Below are 22,502 nucleotides of genomic sequence, written 5' to 3' on the forward strand. Positions count from 1 at the left end.
TTTTGGGAGACTAAAAATATTACAAATGATTTTTTAACAATACAAATGAATTGCAAAAACAGTTTTAGACTCAAGTGCTTCCTATAATCATTGTCAAATGGGTTTTGACTCTCTTTCCAAAAACATTTATGGGGTTTTTGCATTTAAAGCAAATTTTCAACTTTTTAAGTCTACTAAATTTTACCAAATATGTGGATTTTTTTTATTTTATAAAAATGTTTTTTTAATATTGGAAGTGTTTTTCAAAAGTATTACTAATCGGATTCTAATTTGGATATAAAAAAAAATTATTTATATATTTATTTTTGTAATGTGTTGGGTAACAAAAACATGATGACTCTGGGAGGAGAAGCACCTATTGACTAAAGTGCAATAGCTGTGAAGATCCATTGTTGTATCAATTAATTAAATCTAAAACTAATGGACAAAATTGAAGGAGACCATAATTATTTCTTTGTGAATGATTTTCCATTGTAATCAGTGTTTGAAATATCGAAAAATTTCGGCGATATTTCTCCCGGTAGTTTTTCGGAAATATCACCGATATGTCGGTATTTATCGGTATTTTTACCGATTTTTCGGGAAATTTCCCCATATTTCCTTCCAGTCCAGCCCACGCCCAGGATACAAAATCTGTCCAATTCTTTTTTTAAAAAACAAATAAGACGCTATTTGGTAATCTGATCATGATTTGCAGGCAAAGGTTGTGTTCTTCAGCCTAGCTCAAAAATCGTGGATTTAGGGTTCGTGAAATTTAAATCCAGTGGCATAAAAGCAAAGAGACCTCTAGAACAGATCCAGAAAACACAGGGAGCGAAAAAAAAGGCAATTTTTTTTGGTTTTCTTTAGGGGTTTTACATGGATTTTCTCGGAAACCAAACGAGGATGAATTTTCCCGGAAATTAAATGCGGGATGGATTTTCTTGGGAATCAAACGGGGGTTGAAAAAAAATAAAAATAACATGATTAGATTAGTACCTGCGAGGATTGAGAGTGGCAGAGGAAAATAGGGCCTTTTTAGGGATTCTCTCGTCTGGAGGGCAACTTCAGAGAAGGGCTTCTTGATGCCTCGAGTGAGAGAAGTGGGTGGCCCTTTTGAGTTTTAGATTTAGTAGAGATAAAAAAAAGGGAAACAAATCATGAGAACAATTTTCCTCCATATAAATAATTATTAATTATTAATTATCATCTTAATTTTTATTCAATCCCTGCTACCATTGGACCCTATGATACTCTTTGATAACATATATTTAATTTAAATTTGTTAAGATTCATCATTAAAAAAAATCTAATTCTAATTATTTTATTTTAAATTATATTTAATTGATCAATAAAAATATAAAAATCAATATTATAATTTTTTTAACAAGTCTTTTTATATTATTTATATGATAATTAAATATAAAAAATATAAATATTAAAAAAATCATATATGTATCATCATTTATTTCACACTATTAAATGTATTTGAATTAAATAAATTATAATTTTAATATTAAATATATCATAATTTATCTCATTAATCTTATTCTAAAAAATTACTATCACTTAACTCTTAAATTTTTTATATTTATCCTTTAAATTTTGAATGTTTTTATTTTAAAATATTAAAAGTATACATTTATTTAAAAAAACTAAAATATAAATAATAGAAAAAAGGAGGAAGATGAGAGAAAGAAAAGCAGAAAGAGAAGGATGAATGAATAGTTAAGGGAGAATGGGATAGAGTTTTTAGGGCTCTCTTAGAATGGATGGTGTAAATGAGAAGGAAAAAAAATGAAAACTAGACAGAATAGTGACGTGACCGATTGTATAGGTCTGGTCTACATCGAAACCAATATGAATTTTCGGGACCTGTCTGATTAGGTGTAGTCTTTGAGAAAAACTAGACATGACAATAATGTGACCAATCAAACATGTGCGATTTATGCTAAAAACAAAACTAAGTTGTTGTGATCGATCAGATTGGGCGTTGTTTATCATGAAACCAACAGGAAAATGATGTGACCAATCATAATGGTACGATCTACATATGGGCTTCATTCAAATCAATTTTAAAAGAAAATATCATGGATGTTGGCCCTCACCAAAGCCCAATTGATTTTGCATAAATTAATCCTACAAATTTCATTATTTTGGAATTATGAAAATTATATTCATGCTTATTTAAAATCAGGAAAAACAAAAAATTATTTGAAAACCAAAGAAAATTTGTACAAGTGTATGCTAGAATGAAAATGACAGCAAGCTTATTAAAATTAAGATTTTGGGTGACCTAAAACCCAAATGAAGGACGAAAGTTGAGGACTTAAAATTATTTGAAAAATCGGAGTGACGTGAAAAATGTTTTGAAAACCAAAGTGAAATTAAAATTATTTGATAAATTGGAGTTTGAAAATTATTTAAAAACCGGAGTTTTGAAAATTATTTAAAAATTAGAGTTTTGAAAACTACTTGAAAATTGGAAGTTATAATATTTTATAAATTAAAAGTAATTTGATAAGATAAATAATAAATTATATATTAAGACCAATACATCATTGCATATAGATATTTTTCTTCATAATAATATCTATATCAATTGTACTTACAAAATAACTTAAAAATGTGATTTTTATTTATTTTATAATTTTTTCAAATATTTTCATGAATTTTAAATAATTTTTACTATATTGATATTTTTGTCAAAATATCCATCGATATTTCTCCAATATTTTTTATATATTCGTAAAATCCAAGTATCGATATATCGTATTTACTGATATTTCAAACCTTAATTATAATCCAATCTTATATATTCGAAGGAGTCAAACCAAAACTTAATTGACGCCATATGCTCCACGTGATCTCTATATTGTTTTGTTGGCAATTCTTTGGTCATGGGATCTATAACCATTAGCTCAGTTCCTATATGTTTAATAAGTACCTCATATGACAACAAGGTACTTTGTGTAGATATGTTTGCTCCAACTTCCACTTTCATTATTTTTGGAAAAGAGAAATATAATTGAATTATCTCTAACAAATTCTTGTAGGTTTCTTTATATAATCTATAATCTTGAGACCTTCAATAAAATTTCTTTACCATAATGCTTTTGTAGTAGCTTCATAGGATGCGATAAAGCTTGTCTGCATAGTAGATGAATTAATAATAGTTCCTTTGATCTTTTTAAGAACCTAACGGTCTATTTGGTTGCTGTTTTTTAAAACTGTTTTGGAAAACAGTTTTTGAGAACAGTTTTTAAGAACAGTTTTTGGTGTTTTTTAAAAAAAAATTGTGTTTGAAAACTGAATTTTAAAAAACAGTTTATAAAACAAAAAACACGTTTAAAAGATGTTTTTTTTCTTTTTCAATTAATAAAATATTTTCTTCAAGTAATTTTATATTATAAATTTATAAATAATTTTTAGATATATAGTTCATTTAAATTAAAAAAATTATTTATTTTATTAATTTTAAAGTAAAAATATTTTTTTATATTTTTTTAAAATAAATCAAACATAATAAAATTATTTTTATTAATATTTTTTATTTAATTTTTAACTTTATTAAAAATTATAGCATATTTTATTAAGTTGAGATAAATTTGTTCTTAATTTTTTTTTATCTCTTTCTCTCACTCGGGCATCAAGAAGCCCTTTTCTGAAGTTGCCCTCCAGCCGGGAAAATCCTCTTCTCTCACTCTGCCACTCTCAATCCTCGCAGGTACTAATCTAATCATGTTATTATTATTTTTTTTCAACCTCCGTTTGATTCCCAAGAAAATCCATGCCCCATTCAATTTCCGGGAAAATTCATCCTCGTTTGATTTCCGAGAAAATCCATGCAAAACCCCCAAGAAAAAAAAAATTTGCTTTTCTTTTGCTCACTGTGTTTTCTGGATCCGTTTTAGGGGTCTCCTTGCTATTGTGCTATTGGATTTAAATTTCACGAACCCTGAATCAAAAATGAGAAACGGGAAAAATCAAGAAGAGGCGACGGGACTGTGCTGGAGATGAGATGAGAACGGGAAGGAAAAAAAACACGGAGAACAAATGATTTTTTTGTTGTTTAATTTGTTCTGTAAACAGTACAAAAACGGGGAAAACAACATTTTATTGTTCTCTAAACAGTGCCATTTTGAGAACACGGGGAACAACAAAAACAAAAATGACTCTCTCAACCAAACGAGTTTTTGGTGTTTTTTGTTTTCAAGAACAGAAAACAGTTCTTGAAAACACTAAACAAACAGGCCCTTGGTTTCTTCAAATTTTTATACATAATATGGATTAGATAAATATATAAAAAATAGATTAATCAGATTACCTAATAATCATTTTTAAATTCAAGTAACATCCTTCTCCATGGATATGTCTCTCTCAATGGAGAAGAAGAGCTCTATCATCCATTGCTGGTAATCATTGTTGTATTTTCATCCTTCTCCATACTTTACTTTTGTATTGCTTTTGCTTAGGTTTTACTTTGATTTTGCCTTTGTAGTATCTGGTTCAAGGTTTTTGATGAATCAAGTTATAATGTGTGATTTGACTCAAAATATTGGGTTTATTTAGGCTCCATTTGGATCATGGAAATCAATGAAAAATAAGAGAAAAAAATATGGAGCAAAAGTGAAGGAAAATAAAAATTGAGTCCAACTCAATTTTATTTGTCTACAATCATACTTCTCTTTCATATAGAGAATTAGAGTAAAGAATGTATAAATTTGGAATTCTTAGTATGAATTCATGAATAAGGTCAGGCCTAATCTTTTTGAATTAAATTAATGGGAAAACTTTCATCTTTTTCCATTTTTCTATAAAATTACTTGCCTTGTTTTTACATTCTTGCCAATTTGATTGATTGAAGGTGGTGATGGACATTCAACTTGTATCTTTTAATCGGAGCAACTTTTTGACTAAATTGTGGCAGAGTCATCAGTTTCGAGTAATTGGTACTCCCCAAAATATATATCGTGGTTCTTGTTATTTACGAGAAGGTAGAGCCATATTGTTAGATACATCTTTTGATTTAGTGACATTTTATACTAACATGGGAATTAGATATTAAAAAGGGTTCTTGAATTATCTTTCTGCATTCATTTTTATTTTAAAAAAAATGAAAATTAATGTATTTATTGATTAATAGCTTGTCCTATAAACCATAAAGATATGAAAAACTGGATGTGAGTCATGTGACATTTGATAACTATATTTTACTTAAAAAGGGGTATATTATCCCATTCACAGCCAGTATGTCAGATGGTAGTTGATAGAAAAAAACATCTATCCACTTGTGTTTACTCTGGTTTTGATAATCATGGGTCTGCCCACCTTTACATGCTTTTGAACCATTAAGAAAAACAAGTGCATCATGGACCTTTTTGGCCGTGAGACTGTATTCTACTGCATTATGTATTTTGTTTTCGAGACTAATGTTATTTATGGTTTCCATAGCTCGATTGTTGAGGATTCCTTTTGCCTTAGTAAGTTTGATGAAACTATGCCCTTTGCTGCTTGCTTTGTCCTGCTCTCCCCTTCCTTTCAGTTCTGCAGTGAGACTTCCCCTAGTGATCTAAAACCCGGAACTGAACTGACTCTGTGCTATGAATGGATGGACAACAAAAAGGACAGTATGAGACTCTTTCATATGAATGTATACTTGGAATTCAGAAGAATCTGAAATGAGAGAGAGAGAGAGAGGGAGAACAAGCAATACAGCTTGATTGTTTATAGTGCTTGCTCCTCTATCAGCTTAATAAATTACATACACTTCTTAATGCATTCATTTCACCCTCTTTATTTTAGAGAGAGAGAGACCATAATGAATTACATATACTTCCTAACATCCATATCACGCTCAGACCCCCATTATTTCAGAGAGAGAGATAGAGCTTAATCATGGATGGTGCTTGCTCCTCTCTCACCTTAATGAATTACATATACTTCCTAACACATCCATTTCATTCAGCAACACTCATTTCTAGATAATTTTCTTGATTGCCTGCCATTATGCACCATAATGCATTGCTGTCTCATCTTTCACCCAACTAATCAAAAGCCTGGAAAAAAGGTTGGTATTGCAAAAGGGAAGTTAACCTGTGCAAACTTATTAATGTGTCTACCATATAACATGTCTACTATATGCAATGTCTAATTCAAGTTTTTGTTCTTAACCACCCTTTGATCTTTGTATGGTTTTGATTGACCAAGTTTAGGAGCTCCCTTCCTGTACAAGTGATGTAATGTATGTGTTGTTAGTGATTCTTATCCATCTTCATTTCTATAGTTAACTGTTGTTGCAGGATCAACTCATAGAAGTATAAGTTGTTCAATGAAGTCTTATCGACTATCAGAGCTCTCTCAGGCTGAAGTCAACAGCCTCAAGGCTCGTCCTCGTATTGATTTCTCTTCCATTTTCAATGTGGTGGGCTTCAAGTTTCTTTCTGAGAGCAACTTTCACTTCCCTTTGAGGTTTATTCAATTTACTTAGCGCTTGATGATACTGTATCAGGTTCACCCCATTGTTGATGATGTACGCAGTAGAGGTGATGCTGCTGTTAAAGAGTTAGTGCCTCATTGATTTCTTTATTAAATATCTTGCTTGTATTTTAAAGCTTTTGAAATTGGGATGAAATAATTTTGCTCTGTGCAGTACAGTTAGCATTGAGATTGTCATATATTTCTTTTGCAGTTATACTACACGTTTTGACAAAGTTGAACTAGATAGATTAATTGAAAATGTTGCTGAACTTCCAGATCCAGAGGTATTCCTTCAAACACAAGTATTCTTTTGTGCACTCATATCTTTTTGCTGAAGATTGGCAACCCCCTTTAACTTAGGTTTAATATTTTGGAGTCAGCTATAGTTCATTTACCTTTCATGTTTAAGTAACTACTTGTTTGACCTGAAAGGTTGATTTGTGAGCTGTGACTTCTATTGGCAAATTTGTCAATTCCAATACCTTTAAAATTTATATATATCTGTGCTGCAGCTTGATGCAGGTATAAAAGAAGCATTTGATGTGGCATATGATAACATTTTTGCATTTCATGCTGCTCAAAAGTCAGCTGAAAAAATTGTTGAGAACATGAAAGTAAGCAAGAGAATATTGAATGCTAATTATGGTTGATTCATCCTACTTCTAACCCATATTTACTTTTTCTATTCCTGATTTTTTCCAGGGTGTTAAATGCAAACGGGTTGCAAGGAGCATTGCTTCTGTTGGTCTTTATGTTCCAGGAGGAACTGCAGTGTTACCTTCAACAGCTCTGATGCTTTCAGTTGTAGGTTGATCAAATTTACCAAGTCAATTGCTTTTTTTAGTTCATCTTCCTACAAATCTTTATTTAGATCCTCGACTTTGTGATGTCTGTTGCCACATTTGATTGACATTGAGTATGTTCTGTCACCAGCCTGCACAGATTGCTGGGTGTAAGACTGTTGTCCTTGCAACTCCCCCTAGTCAAGATGGCGGCATCTGCAAGGTATTCTTTTAGTGCCTAAGATGAGACATCTATCTCATTATGAAATCAATTATTATTATTATTTGATTAATGTTCTCCTGTAGGAGGTACTCTATTGTGCCAAGAAAGCTGGTGTGACTCATATCCTCAAAGCTGGAGGGGCACAGGTTTGAAAGCATTAATAATTCCTATATTTGAAATTGCCTGTCAGACAACACCTATGTATGGCACTGTGTTTTAATTTTACTTTCTAAGTTGATAATTTGTATTTGCAGGCCATTGCTGCCATGGCATGGGGGACAACATCATGCCCTAAGGTAATAGTTCCCAGTTAATGTACCACACACATTTTGGTATTGCATTGAAGTAAAATAAGAATTGGATTCTTTTGCTGGTAACCTAAGGGTTTTGAGTTGATGCACTTAAATTGAAATTGGGATTTAATATTTTGGTTTCTGAATTGAAAAGCAAGTTTGTGCATTTGAGCGTTAACATACCAGTGGTTGGACTTGTGTGCTTGTGCTGAAATGGGTTTAATATATGGGAGAAAAAATTTTGGCTAGTGATTATTTTCATGCTTTTGAGTATTGGCTTAAGAATTATTGAATGTTTGGAAATTGGGCTTCTTGCTTGACCTACCTGTTTTGTATGCTTTAATGAGTATCATGCAAGCTGCTGGGTGTCCATTATCATTCTTATGTTTGTGTCATAAACTTCTGGGTCAAAAGAATGTGAAAGGGTGACATCCAGGATTATTAAGTCTACTGATGCTATGGATGATTCAACAATTTAGTTTATTCCCACCCAATGTTGAAAATATTGATATTGACAGAAATATCGATGGAATTTTCTTTAGAAATTAGAAAAAAATGGTGGAAAATGACCAAAAGATAGAAATATTATGGATGGAGAAATGATAAAATAATCAATAATGTACATGTTAAATTAGTTTTTCTTAAGAAAATAATATATGATAAAATTAATGTCATTAGTGAATAATAAAAAATACACTAATTACAAATATGGCTATAAAAGTGAATACTGAATATTAATATAGAGATAAAAATTACATTGCATTGAATTTTAAAATTAAAAACACATTACATTACATTTATATCAAAATTATAATCTATGCAATATTTGAGATTTTGGCAAAAATTTCAACCTTGCTCCCAACATAAAATAAAATGGAAGAGAAAGAGGCATGCACAATATAAGCTTTTAGGATACTACAATAAAAAGATGGGCTGATGGGTTTAGCACAATAGTTCTTGGGCCATGCAGTCTTTACCAAATCAATCTCATTTTATGTGGAAATCAGTTATCCTTGATGTTATAATGTGTATTATAAATAACTAAAACAAAACACCTGGACAATTGGAGTTTTATATTGTTTTAATAAAAAATTAAAAAAAAAAGGAGTTTCATATTGTTGTTGAGAAATAAGTAAGAATTGGAGTATGATTGATTTTACCAAAACTTTCTCCCTTGCTTGTTTTACCAAAAATGCAAGGCAAATACCAAAAATAGAGCTAAAGGAGCCTTGTAGCTGATCCCTAGTGGATGGCATAGTGACTTTGTTGAATTTAGATAGATGAAGAGCTTTACTCTAGGTTTTTTAAATAACATTTTTCACTATTAAAACTCTTAAAAGCTGTTTAGGCAGTAAATAGTGGGTAAATATTGGATATTGCCCCTGTCAACGTCTAAAAGTTATAATCTATACAAATGGTTTGTTGTGTTGGACATGACAAATACAAAGATTAGACTTGGTTATATGGTTGTGTCTGTATGCAGGCCCAAACATGTGCATGTGCTTGTGTGGGTGAATATGGAAGGGAATACATGAGTTAATACATGACCTTTTGCCACTACTTTGTAGATTATTGGAGAGTGAAGGAAGTGATTATGATTTGTCCCAAAACAAAATGTATCATAATAGGGTGTTGTACACAATTTTTGAAGCAAATGGAGATGGGCAGGCATATGGGAACCCAGAAATCTGATCTTTTGGTACTTTTTTTTTTTCAAGTGAGGCTTGCTAACCACCAACTAGGGGAGGTTTTTTTATTAATAATTTTTATTTTTATATTAAAGAAATTCAATATGTATATTAATGTAATATAAAAGAGGCAATTGGAATGAATGAAGGTTCCTTCAGGCAAATAGAAGGGTAAGAAAGAAAAATCAAAAAAGAAAACAAAAAGATTAGAAATGGTTCATAACAACATAAACCCAACCTTAAAAATCAGGGCAATGTCAAAGCAGAGGAAACTGAGGAGGCAGGGAGGGGGAGTGGAGGAAGAGGACAAAGTTCCTAATAAAACTCAGTCGAGTGAGCTCCCCTCATGGCCAGCCCATTAATCCTGGTTAGCTGGTCTATACTTTCAAGCAAAGGAGCAGACTGCACATCTAACAATTTCCACTCTGACACTACCACTTATTCTATCTACATGAGCCTCTTATTGGGTTGAGCTTGAGCAGCTTAGTTTGTGTGACAATCCTGCCCAAAGGGAAGTGTAGACCTTTGATTGGATAACATTTTGTTAATTTGAAGAGGAAAATGGTTCTAATTCTTTGAGTTACTTCATCAAAGATGTAGTATTTTAATTAGTTTTGCTTGGCTGCATCAGAAATGACATCCAGTTCTAAGTGTATTTAGTCATAATTTGCAGGTGGAAAAGATTTTTGGCCCTGGAAATCAGTATGTCACGGCTGCAAAAATGATTCTCCAAGTAGGCACACATTTCCTTCCCAAAGATTATTGGAACTCTACTTTTTTGCTGTCTATATGATACACATCTTATCTTGATATGATTCTGTTGCTTTTCTTTTTTTATTCATCAACAGAATAGTGAAGCTATGGTTTCAATTGATATGCCTGCGGGTCCATCAGAAGTTCTAGTCATTGCCGACAAACATGCTAATCCTGTTCATATTGCTGCAGATTTGTTGTCCCAGGTGTGTAATCATTTTGTAATGCTTGTTATAATTTTTGATAGACCACTTCCATAAATCTAGGTTAAGTAAGTTATTCTATGTTTTCTGCTTATCTAATGTGAATGATATAGTAAGTGCACCTGTTTTTGGGTAAGTCCAAATCCTTTTAGCAGTTGGCCCTACTACATAAAGATCTAGGTTTAGTTATATTTGACCAGTCTAGTTATATTTGAAAGTTTGAAAGGATTGGAGTTAGGTCGAAGGAACAGATTTGTATCCATCTCTATTAGTTACTTTTTCATTCTGAAAACATTTTCATATTTATAATAGGTCTCTTTTAGGGTTTCTCATAAAAAAAAATGGTTTCTTTTGGGGTGGTGGAATTCTGGAATCACCAAAGAAGATGAGGTAGAGTTGTAATAGACGTTTTTTGAGTGGTGTAGGTGGAAGGGCTAAATGGTCATTCTTCTCTTTTCCTATTGTTTATGTGTAGATACATGTTTGCTTGATGATATTACCAAGTATTTTTGTGGAGGGAGCTTCTCAGAAAAGTTATTGCGCGAGTGTTTCAGTTGGAAACTTGGAGGTTCCTTTTTTTTTTCTTTTTTTTCTTTTTTTTTTTATCCTTTTTTACGCCAGGAGTGTAGATGCCTGCATGCTTTTGCATGGCCTTCACACTCATATTAGTTCCTTGTTCAATCACTCTCTGTTCTTCGTGCCTTGTTATTTCTGAACCTCCTAGAATCCATTCTCTTTTTCTCTACTTCAAGGATACCTCATCCTCATTTTATTTTAATATGGTTGTTTCTTTATATAAATAATTAGTCTATCTTGAGAATGGGCATTTGTTCCATTAGTAATTAATGTGAAAGAAACAAACTGAAATTCGCTCCTGGTGGGGATGATAGAGCAGGTGTTCTCTTCCAGATGATCTTTTTAAATATATTTTAAAATTTTGAATCTACATTAGAAAACTGGAAGGGATATAAAATTGGGTTATTGCTAAGAGTAATTAATTAAACTTAATGGGAATAATGCATTAAAACCTGCTGTTATATTTGGTGTTCCTGATCGGAAATGAATTTGTGTTATCAATCCAATGAGGTTTCAGACTAGTACGTTTCTTGAATTTATGAATAATCAAGTAACCTAAGTGGTTTCAAGCATTAGTTACATTTTCAAGATATTCTCTCTGGTGAAACCTTCCAATACCAAGACTGCAAATTTCTCTTTATGCCAATTGCAGAATCTTGCAATTAGGCTTTCCTCAAAGCTCTACTCTTTGTCATTGGTTAGGAGCTCCCCCTATTTCCATATGCATGTGTAAAGCAAAGTTTTTAAGTTCTCTGCTTTCAATTTTCATACTATTTCATCCCTGATGTTTCAATTGACTTATTTCCAGGCTGAGCATGGCCCTGATAGTCAGGTTGTTCTTGTAATTGCTGGGGATGGCATGGACCTAAGGGCTATTGAGGAGGAAATCAGCAAGCAGTGCCAAAGCCTTCCAAGAGGAGAGTTTGCTTCAAAAGCTTTGAGCCACAGTTTCACTGTGTTTGCTCACGATATGGTTGAGGTTAGTGGTCTTATTCTTGATTGGGGCTGGTTCTTAATTTTTTGAATTTGTTTTTTGTATGCATATTTAGATTGTTTGGAAAATAGTGATTGGATGCAGAATCCATGAGCCAATTGCAGCTTTATAAAAATGGCTTGAAGCCCCTTCTGTGTTGAACACAGCATTATATGGTTTTTTCCTAATTTGGTAGCTCAATTTTATAGAAATAAGCTCATATTTGTTGTATTTTCATTGGTGTCTTTAGGATCAATTATGGTTGCACAATTCTGCTCTCTTGCTTTGTGTACATTCCTTTGAGACTCTCTTCTCAATGATTATGCTTTTGTCCCCCTCTTTTAAATATATAACTGAAAAGTGAAAAAATACTTTTTTCATTGAAAGATTGATTATCAATCGATTTGTCAATAACGAAAGGATTACTAGTAATCACTAAAGTGCATATCCGTGTGTATAATCAATATATCACTCGCGTCTCTCTTATAATAGAAGACGGCGCTTCTAAATAGAAATGGGTTGAATTAAATCATAAGAATATGTAGGATGTACACCTTCTTTCCCTGGGATTGTAGTTCAATTGGTCAGAGCACCGCCCTGTCAAGGCAGACACCGGGGAACAACATTCGGAGCAACGACCCCAACAGTTTGGAAGATATCTTGAGAAAAGGTTTTAACACCAGTGTATCCTATATGTACTCTAGTTTATTCAAAGTATCCCAATGGTGTAACGCCGTCGACTTATTGGGAAAAAGGAGTCAAATAACTTTGATCTCTTGTTTCGGAGAAATAAGTGGCTCACGAGGAATGGAAAGAAACATATTCTATTTGATCTCGAAACATAAAGGAGAGCTGTTTCTAGGTGGGTCGCTTCGCGCAAGACATTGCTTAGGACCAACGGGTCACACGACAGGTGCACGATCGACTTTGCACGCTCCATCCTTCGGCCCTTCGCCTATCGGCTTGGAATAAAAACCTTGATCCGTCTTCGGCTTCGATTCGTTATGCTCAGCAGCTCCAACAAGCCCTAAAGTCTCAAATTAGGGTTTCCTATTCATCCTTTATGTTAAAGGACTATACATTTTGGATTTCTTTTAGTTGCATTGCCATTTTTCTTCTCTCTGGAAATAGGAAAGAACTCATCTCTTTTCATTTTCCTTATTAATTTTGAAAAAACCAAGAACATACCACTGGTGGTGGCGGTGGCAGTGGCAGTGGCAGTGGCAGTGGCCCTGGATGAGGTTACAAGAATTGGGCAGTAGTGGTGGGAGGGTATCATAGATGGGTGGTGGGTCTGTGTGTGGTGTGTGGAGAGAGAAGACCACATGGTGTGGTGTGGAAGTTGAGAATTTGTTTTGGAAATTATAGAAATACACACCCAAAGTAATAGAGCATTTTTTTTTTTTTGATAGATAAACAAAGAAAAAATTTCATTAAAAGAGGGAAGCAAGAAGGCAACCCGAAGCATACAGGGAGTATACACGAGAAGCCCCAAAAACAAAAAGCACAAAGAAGCTTACACCCACCAACCCTAAATTAGAGCCCAACCAATCTACAAAGCTAAATAAGGAACGGGGCTCTCCATCTAACCAAGACTTCGTCCAAGAGAAAAGATTACAAACGAAAGAGGCTTTCAATATTTGGATCGACAAAGCCTCATTATCAAACACTATCCTATTTCTTACTTTCCACAGCGTCCAAAATAAACAAAGGGGGCTGCCCGCCAGATTTTCCCACGCTTCTTGTCTACAAAGGAAGCGGACCAGCCAAGGAGAGTGTCTTTAACCGTGAGCTGAAGGACCCAATTAACTCTAAACAACGTGAACACAAGATTCCACAGCACCCTCGCCTTGGGGCAATGGATAAGGATGTGGTTAATTGTCTCCTCATCATTACAACATAAGAAGCATCTGTTTGCTAGAGACCAGCCCCGCCTTTTGAGATGATCTTGGGTTAGAACCTTCTCCCAAGAAGCTTCCCAAGCAAAAAAACCCACCTTAGTAGGCACGCAAGGGCTCCAAATGATTCGCCACGGAAACAGGACTGCACCACCAGAATCAAGAGTATTGTACAGGGATTTTACAGAGAATATCCCATTCTTAGAAGCATTCCACACCACACTATCCTCCATCCCAATGTTGAGTCTCTTACCTTGAAGGACCGAAAGGAGGCTCGCCACCGCCTCCAGCTCCCAGTCATTAAAAGATCTAGAAAAACGAGGAGACCATCCCCCCCCCATCCCCCATAGAATCCCAACAATCCTCTACCCACACATCTTGAGAAACCGCAAATGCAAACAAAGAAGGAAATGCCTCACAAAGGGGAATGTTACCACACCAAATGTCCTTCCAAAATTTCACCCTTCTACCATCCCCTACAGTGAAGGAAACGTTTTTAAACAACAGCCCGCCTTCCTTTCTGATTTCCTTCCACAACCCCACCTCATAGCCTTCCCTAACCTCACAAGAGATCCACCCTCCTTCTTCTTCCCCATACTTCGTGCTGATAATAAGTTTCCAAAAAGACTCCCTTTCAACCGCAAAACGCCAGCTCCATTTACACAGCAGGGCCCTATTGAGGGTGGAAAAATTTCTGATCCCCAAGCCACCCTTCATTTTATGAGAGCGAACCACATCCCATTTTACAAGGTGAGGCCTCTTTTCCAACGCACCCCCACCCCAAAGGAAGTCCCTTTGGATTTTCTCAAGCCTCAATCTTACAACCCTTGGGATACGCATCAAGGACATAAGATAAATCGGCATGCTAGCCAAAGTGCTCCGAATGAGCGTGATTCTCCCCCCTTTAGAAATGAACTGCCTCTTCCACAAAGCAAGTCTCTTCCTCATCCTTTCTTCCGCACCATCCCACACAACCACCGATTTGTGAGGAGCACCAAGAGGCAGCCCCAAGTAGGTGGAAGGAAGAGAACCCACTTTGCAGCCCAATTCAGAAGCCAAGGCCTCAGCACTCTCAACTCTTCCCACCGGCAGAATTTCGCTCTTCTCCAAGTTGATGTTCAGACCAGAAATGACTTCAAACCACATTAAAAGCCAACTTAGGACAACCATTTGGTCTTGGGAATCCTTGCAAAAGACCAGCGTATCATCCGCGAATAACAGATGAGATACTTGAATCCCATTTCCACCCCTGCCCCTTAATCTGCATCCGGAAAGAAAGCCCCCCCTAACCGCTTTGTTAATGAGGCAGCTTAAGGCCTCCATTCCTAAGACAAATAAATAGGGGGAAATAGGGTCCCCTTGCCTTAACCCTCGAGTGCTCTGGAAGAAACCCGCTGGCGAGCCGTTGATCAGAACTGAGAAGGATGAAGTGGAGATGCACCACCTGATCCAGCCGGCCCACTTCACCCCAAAACCCATCTTTTGCATCACTGACATCAGAAAGTCCCAGTTAATATGGTCATAAGCCTTCTCCAGGTCAAGTTTGCATAACACCCCAGCTTCATCCCCTTTCAGCAACGAGTCTATGGCCTCGTTTGCAATTAACGATGCGTCAAGGATTTGCCTTCCTTCAATAAAGGCATTTTGGGATGGAGACACCACTTTACTCACTACTTTCTTCAACCTATTGGCTAGAACCTTGGTGAGAATCTTGTACAGCCCACCCACCAGGCTAATGGGCCTGTAGTCACGTAAATCCTTAGCCCCACCTTTCTTGGGGACTAAGACCAGAAACGTGGAGTTAAGACTTTTAACGAATTTCCCCCTCTCAAAAAAATCCTTAAAGAATCCCATTATTTTGTCTTTGACAAAATCCCAACAAACTGCCAAAAGGCAATGGGAAATCCATCCGGACCAGGAGCCTTATCCCCGTTCAGCTCCGAAAGGGCCAAATACACTTCTTCCAAGGAAAACATCTCCTCCAGCCTGGCAGCCTCCTCTCTACCAATTCTATCAAACTCCAAGCTGCTCATACTTGGGTGCCAGCCACCAGGGTCCGATAACAGGTCCTGATAGGCCCTCACCACTCCCCTTTGAATATCTTGATCGTCTAAAAGCCAGATACCTCCGACTTTAATCTTTTTCAAACAATTCCTTCTACTGTTAGAGTTCGCCATCTTATGAAAGAATCCCGTATTCTTATCACCTTCCTTCAACCAAATTTGTCTTGATTTCTGCCTCCACGAGATTTCCTCCATAATCGCCCATTTTTTAAATTCCTCCTTGGCCTCCTTTCTAGCCTCTAACTCCTGTTCGTTTAATGTTCTCTGCCTCTCCTGCTCATCCCAGAAAGAAACTTTGCCCAAAGCCATCCTCAAATTCACCCCCACTTTACCAAAGACTTCCTTATTCCAATTCTTCAGCTTAACTTTTAAAGCCTTTAGTTTTTCTGAGAGGACAAAGCTATATGAGCCACTGAAATTAAAACCTTGCCACCAGCCCTTCAGAAGCTCCTTAAAACCTTCCTCCTTCAGCCACATATTCTCAAAACGGAAAGGAATAGGACCTCTCCTAACTCCACCCCCATCTAACAGGATTGGGGAGTGGTCAGACACAGGCCTTGGGAGAGTGCACTGAGATACTCCACCAAATTGATTTTCCCACTCCTCCGAAATCAGGAAACGATCCAGTCTTGACCTGGACTGGCCGTTTAACCCCCCACTCCACGTATAAGGACCCCCCTGAAGAGGCAAATCTCTTAAAGCCAACTCATCTAGAACCTCCGAAAACCTTCTTATGGAGCCAGACATTCTTCCTGCTCTACTCCGCTCACTGGGAAATCTAATAACATTGAAGTCCCCACCGATGCACCAGGGATCAGACCACAAACCTCGAATTGCACCTAACTCTTCCCAGAAAGGTTCTCTAAACCTTTTCGTAGTAGGACCATAAACCCCAGTGAAAAACCACATAAACCCATCCTCGCAGTTCTTGAAACGACACGAGATTGAGAAAATTCCCATTTCCAGGCCTACTAACTCCAACACTCTCTTATCCCAGAACACCACCACCCCTCCAGCTGCCCCTCTTGCATTTACAGCTCCCCACCCTAAGAATCTTCCCACGCCAAGACTGTGAATGACCCCTTGGGACATTTCTTGGATTTTAGTCTCCTGTAAGCACACCAAATCCACCTTTTGCGATCTGATTAGGGCCTTGATAACCTTCCTTTTATTCTTGTCATTAGCCCCTCTGACATTCCAGGATAGAATTTTTAACCTCATCTAACTATCGAGATTCTATCCCCACCAACTCTGGCCGCAGAATTCTCCTTTCTAGCCCCAGAGTAATTGATAGACCACTCAAGTTTTTTCAATTCCCTGTCAAACTTAGTGGTCCCTGACGAGCCCTTCTTCAAATTTTGTTCCCTTCTTCTCTTAGTCCTTAGGAGCAGATTTAGTATTTCGCCTTCAAAACCGTCCATGGAGAAGCCCAATAATTTACTAAACCTCGCCAAGTAACCGTCGTCCCACCGGCACCCATCCAAATCCTGAAGCATCCCCTCAAACTCCTCCCTCGGACCTTCTCCAGCCACTGGCTTCTCTCCCCTAGAGGCAAGCACCCCATTGCTACCGTCAGCCAGGATGATACTCAGCGGATTCTGCTCCTCTTCGTTGACCTCAGAACCCGATACCCCGAAAGACCTCTCATTCAACGGCATTCGACGAAGGAGAAGGAGAAGAGAAATCCCGACCCCCCATAGGAATATGACAGAGAACAGCGTACCTGGAAGCCTCTTCGCGTAGAGCTTCGTCAGTCACGAGCCCTCGATCCTGAGAGGAAACTCGCGTCAACGAGTCTCGCGGCAACCCGTCTAGGGGATCGGCATCTCCTCTTGCAACTCGACTTGCGCCTTTGGAAGAGGGGGGCGGAAGCATATCCCGAGCCCTAGGAGTCGAGACTGGGGACTTGTTTCCATAAAAGGCCCCAACATCAGCCTGACCAGGCCCACAGGCCACACCCGATACACCATCACTTTAGGAAGAGGGAATGGGCCTTGGAACCCGGCCCAAGTCCACCCGGCTAACAAGACAACAGTCTTGGGCCTCCCCACTGAACAAAGATGAAGGGTCGCAGCACCTGCTAGGGCCTGCCAGCCCACTTCCACTGATGTCCATATCGATAGGAGGGGACTCCCTACCCCCTCCCACTAGGACGGCTGACCCATCAACCCATCTCCTCTCAATAGACCCTTCTGCAGAGGCCTCATCAGAGTGAAAAAGTGGATTTCCTCCATTACGCGCCACGTCTTGTACCTCCACCTGCACCCCCAACTGCTCCTCCCCCTTCCTTTGACTCCCACAGCAAGCCACCCGATGAGACCCAGCGTCTTCTTCCCCCGTCCTTACCCCGCCCTTCCTGGAGCAGCTTCCCGCCGGAACCACCTGCGAGAACCAAGGTGCAGATTCCCACCATAGATGAAGGGAAAAGCACCCCGTCCCCAGAACAATATGAACAGAGCTAGGGACCTCCCAATCCACACGCTTCACCAAAATCCTCGCCCATTGCAACTCAGACATAGACCTGGTGCCTTCATCCACTGCTAAAAATCCTCCGCACCCATCTCCAATATTTTTGAACACCTCAAAGCTCCAGAGATGGAGTGGGAGCCCGACCACCCTAACCCAAGACTCTGCGGCAAAGGAGTCCTTAAGGGAACATCCCACCTCAGGATTCCATCTGTCCAAGAAGAGCCAATTTTCCTTAATGTTTCTTAAGCCTCTGGCCAATACTCTCTCAGCCTCTTGAGCCTGCTCGAAATCAAACAACATAATACCCCTACCCAACCCGACAATAGACAACTTCGCCTTAACCTCCCAATTATGGCGGGTCCAAAATCTAACGTAATCCAACTCAGGAAAAGGAGCTGAGATTGAACCCCACCTCCCTATTAGACAATGTTTCAGATGCTCAAGTCTACCACGCACCCCTTTATCCCCTACCTCTAACCACACTGACTCACCCACCCTTCTCGGAGTTGATTTAACAGCATCTGCATAAGATTTCGTTTCCTCCCTCTTTTCCTTCCACTGAACCTTCAGGACTCCCTTCGGCTTCAACGGAGCCTCTGGCATTTTGGTGAGCTTTAATCCTTCTGTCGGTGTCACTCCCAGCCCTCTCAACCTTACAGCCATCAAATTCCATCCACTGGCCTGACCCTTCCCTTCAGGGAAGATGATGCTGTATCTTTTTGCTTCCATATCTCGGACCGAGCATAGGATGAATCTCCCTGCTTTGTTCATCCGTCGCTCCATTCTGAACTTTCTGTTTCCCTCCAACCATTCCATAGCCCATCTTTGATCATCCGCCTCTCTACAACATGTTTCAATGCCTTCCAACAGATAACGAAGACTAGCCTCCCCAAATCTAACCTAAGAATCAAAGCCCCTGCATCTCTCCCATATGCATCCTTTCAACTTTCCACCCGACTCCTCAACCTCAATCTCAAACAACTTGGACTCCACCACAAAACTACTTCTCCCCATTCTTCATATATCTTCGCCAGGAACTAAAAAGGATAGAAAAGAGTTTCTCACATTGTTGCCCAAAGTTAGAAAGCCATTTTGGAAGGAGTTAGCATTTCCCAAATTTCTTCTTCCCAAAGTAATAGAGCATTGATTCCATTTCTCACCTTTTTGTTTTTTGATAGGTGTTCCATTTCTCACCTTTGATGCACATGGACACATGCATGCACATACTTTTTTTTTTTTTTTTTGATAAGCAATCACAATTCATTAAAGAGGCAAAAAACCTCAACGTATACAGGACGTATACAATGCAGTACAAGCCAAAACAAGCAAAAAGACCAAAAAACAAACCATCCCTCATCTGGAGGCAAACCACTCCAGGAAATCTAAAAGGGAATGCGGCTCCTCTTCCATATACAATTTAGCCCAACCCCAGATATTACAAACAAAAGAATATTTGGACCTCTGAATAACTAAGACCCCCCCCCCCCCCCCCTAAAGGCTAATCTATTCCTTTCCTTCCAAACCATCCAAAAAATGAATAATGGAATGGAATTCCAGAATTTTTTCTTTTTTTTCCCCACAAAAGAACCCCCCCAACTATATAAAACCTCCTTTACAGTATAAGGGAACACCCACTTGACCCCAACTAAGCCCAACACTAAGTCTCAAAGAACTCTAGCCACTGTACAATGAATAAGTAAATGATCCACACTTTCCTCTTCGCAAGCACACAAAAAACACCTATTCGGGAGCTGCCACCCTCTTTTTGAATCCTATCAAGAGTCAAGATCTTTCCCAAGTAGCTTCCCACGCGAAAAACATGATTTTAGTTGGAACTCTTCCCACCCAAATCTTATTCTTCGGAAAATTGACAGCCCTAGCCCTATCCAACCAGCTGTACGCATCCTTCACTCTAAACTGCCCACTTCCCCCTCCGTTCCAAACAACTGAGTCCTCCTCCCGAGTAATCCTAACTCCTTTCAATGTTTGAAGCAACTCACCTATCAACTCCACCTCCCAATCATTGAAATCCCTACTGAAACACAAATTCCAACCTCCTTCCCCTACATTCTGGTCATACATGTCTTCAACCTTTGCATTTCTATTGGCTGCCAAACTGTAGAGATGTGAGAACCTTTGGGCCAGCGCTGCATCCTCGCACCACACATCAGTCCAGAAGCTGATTTTGTTACCTTTCCCAACCTTGAACCCCATTTTGTCCCAGCACCATCCAGTTTCCTTTAAAATTTCCTTCCACACCCCCACACCACATGCACCCACAGCCTTTTTGGTCCTCCATCCATAGTCCTCCTGACCGTACTTTGCCTCCAACACATACTTCCAAAGGGCCTCCTTATCCGAAGCGAATCTCCACGTCCACTTACCAAGAAGCGCTTTATTCATTGTAGCAAACTTCCTTAGACCCAACCCCCCATTCTCCTTATCTCCACACACCACATCCCACTTAACCAGATGAGTTTTCCTTTCCATAAGACCCCCCCCCCCCACAAAAAGTCTCTTTGCAATTTTTCTAATCTTCTTGCCACAGAAATGGGCATACGGAATAACGACATTTGGTACACTGACATGCTTCCCATAGTGCTTTTAATTAGAGTGATTCTCCCACCCTTTGATATATATTGGCTCTTCCAAAGAGCAAGCCTCCTTCTCATTTTTTCTTCAATCCTGTCCCAGCCATAAGCAGCCTTATTAGGCACCCCCAACGGCAGCCCCAAATACACATTCGGAAGCTGCCCCACCCTACACCCTAACTCCACAGCCAACTCCTCTATCCTTTGCACCTCTCCTGCTGGAATAACCTCGCTTTTAGCCAAATTAATTCTTAACCCGGACGCGGCTTCAAACCAGAACAAGATCTAACTTAAATTCGTTAAGTTCTCCTTCTTTGCCTCACAAAAGACAATCGTATCATCGGCGAAAAGCAAATGTGCAATGTGGACAACCCGACCTCTATCACACTGAATTTTGCAACCTGAAATGAAGCCCCCCTCCATAGCCCTTCTGATTAGGACGCTCAGCACCTCCATCCCCATTACGAATAGGTAAGGGGACAGGGGATCCCCTTGACGCAGCCCTTTAGAACTCGGAAAAAACCCAGCTGGCGTTCCATTCACCAACACTGAAAATTTGGCTGTGGAGATACACCACCACATCCACCTCAGCCACTTAGCTCCAAAACCCATTTTTTCCATCACTTTCAAGAGGAATTGCCAATTAATGCTATCATAGGCCTTCTCTATGTCTAACTTGCAGATAACCCCCTTGTCTCCCTTTTTTTTTCCAGTTGTCGATCACCTCATTAGCTATTAGAGAAGCGTCAAGAATTTGTCTACCCTTAACAAACGCGTTCTGATCTTGGGAAACTACTTTATCTATAACTTTTTTAAGCCTGTTGGCCAACACCTTTGCCAACAGCTTATAGAGGCCCCCCAACAGGCTGATTGGCCTGAAATCTCCAAATCCTCAGCCCCTCCTTTCTTGGGAATCAACACCAGAAAGGTGTTGTTAATACTCTTAAGGAACGTATTCCGTTCATGGAACTCCTTAAACATCATCAGAATATCCTCCTTGACGAAATCCCAGCAGCATTGCCAAAAGAAGACTGAGAACCCGTCAGGACCTGGGGCTTTATCCCTGTTGAATATAATGTATTTATAGTGTATAACCTTTCCTTGTTAATATAGGACACATATATGGTAGGACACATGTATGGTAGTTAGGACTCTTAGCCTTGTAGGACTCTTAGCCTTGTATATATATATATATTTCTCAATTGTAAGTAGATCATTACATTAATGAGAATCAAGGTCTTTCTTCTTTCTCTCTCTCTCAACATGGTATAGAGCCAAGGAAGAAAACCTAATTCTTTCCTGTTTCCCGTGTCATCAACTCCGGGAAACCTTCCGGTGATCGTGTTTCATTCCGGTCACCTTCCCCATCTCCCAATACTTTCCGGACATTCGGATCGTCGACAGAAACCACTCACCGCCGGCGAACTTTTCCGGCGAACTTTTCCGGCGACGTATTTTTCCGACACCGACCATACCAGAAGGAGCGCCTGGAGGAGATCTCCAACTTTTGTGAAGGCACCAGCACCAAAAG

The 22,502-nt window shown here is 38.5% G+C and overlaps 1 protein-coding gene across 5 annotated transcripts in view; it reads left to right on the forward strand.

The window, feature by feature from the left end:
- The first annotated feature begins 3,628 nt into the window (after positions 1-3,628).
- LOC117912649 (histidinol dehydrogenase, chloroplastic) overlaps positions 3,629-22,502 on the forward strand; it is a 30,105-nt gene continuing 11,231 nt past the window's right edge. The window contains exons 1-13 of one of the 5 annotated variants that reach the window (XM_034827336.1): positions 3,629-3,706; positions 4,847-4,976; positions 6,282-6,403; positions 6,491-6,543; positions 6,671-6,743; positions 6,972-7,073; positions 7,162-7,263; positions 7,393-7,464; positions 7,548-7,610; positions 7,719-7,760; positions 10,119-10,178; positions 10,294-10,404; positions 11,786-11,956. In XM_034827336.1, coding sequence (XP_034683227.1) covers positions 4,853-4,976; positions 6,282-6,403; positions 6,491-6,543; positions 6,671-6,743; positions 6,972-7,073; positions 7,162-7,263; positions 7,393-7,464; positions 7,548-7,610; positions 7,719-7,760; positions 10,119-10,178; positions 10,294-10,404; positions 11,786-11,956 — 1,095 coding nt within the window. In that variant the 5' untranslated portion in view covers positions 3,629-3,706; positions 4,847-4,852. Of the gene's footprint in view, positions 3,707-4,292; positions 4,395-4,846; positions 4,977-6,265; positions 6,404-6,490; positions 6,544-6,670; positions 6,744-6,971; positions 7,074-7,161; positions 7,264-7,392; positions 7,465-7,547; positions 7,611-7,718; positions 7,761-10,118; positions 10,179-10,293; positions 10,405-11,785; positions 11,957-22,502 lie in introns of those variants that run through there. The other 4 variants (XM_034827337.1, XM_034827340.1, XM_034827338.1 and 1 more) reach the window with 4 other exon arrangements.

This window comes from Vitis riparia, chromosome 4 (genome assembly GCF_004353265.1).
Source record: "Vitis riparia cultivar Riparia Gloire de Montpellier isolate 1030 chromosome 4, EGFV_Vit.rip_1.0, whole genome shotgun sequence".
Taxonomy (NCBI): domain Eukaryota; kingdom Viridiplantae; phylum Streptophyta; class Magnoliopsida; order Vitales; family Vitaceae; genus Vitis; species Vitis riparia.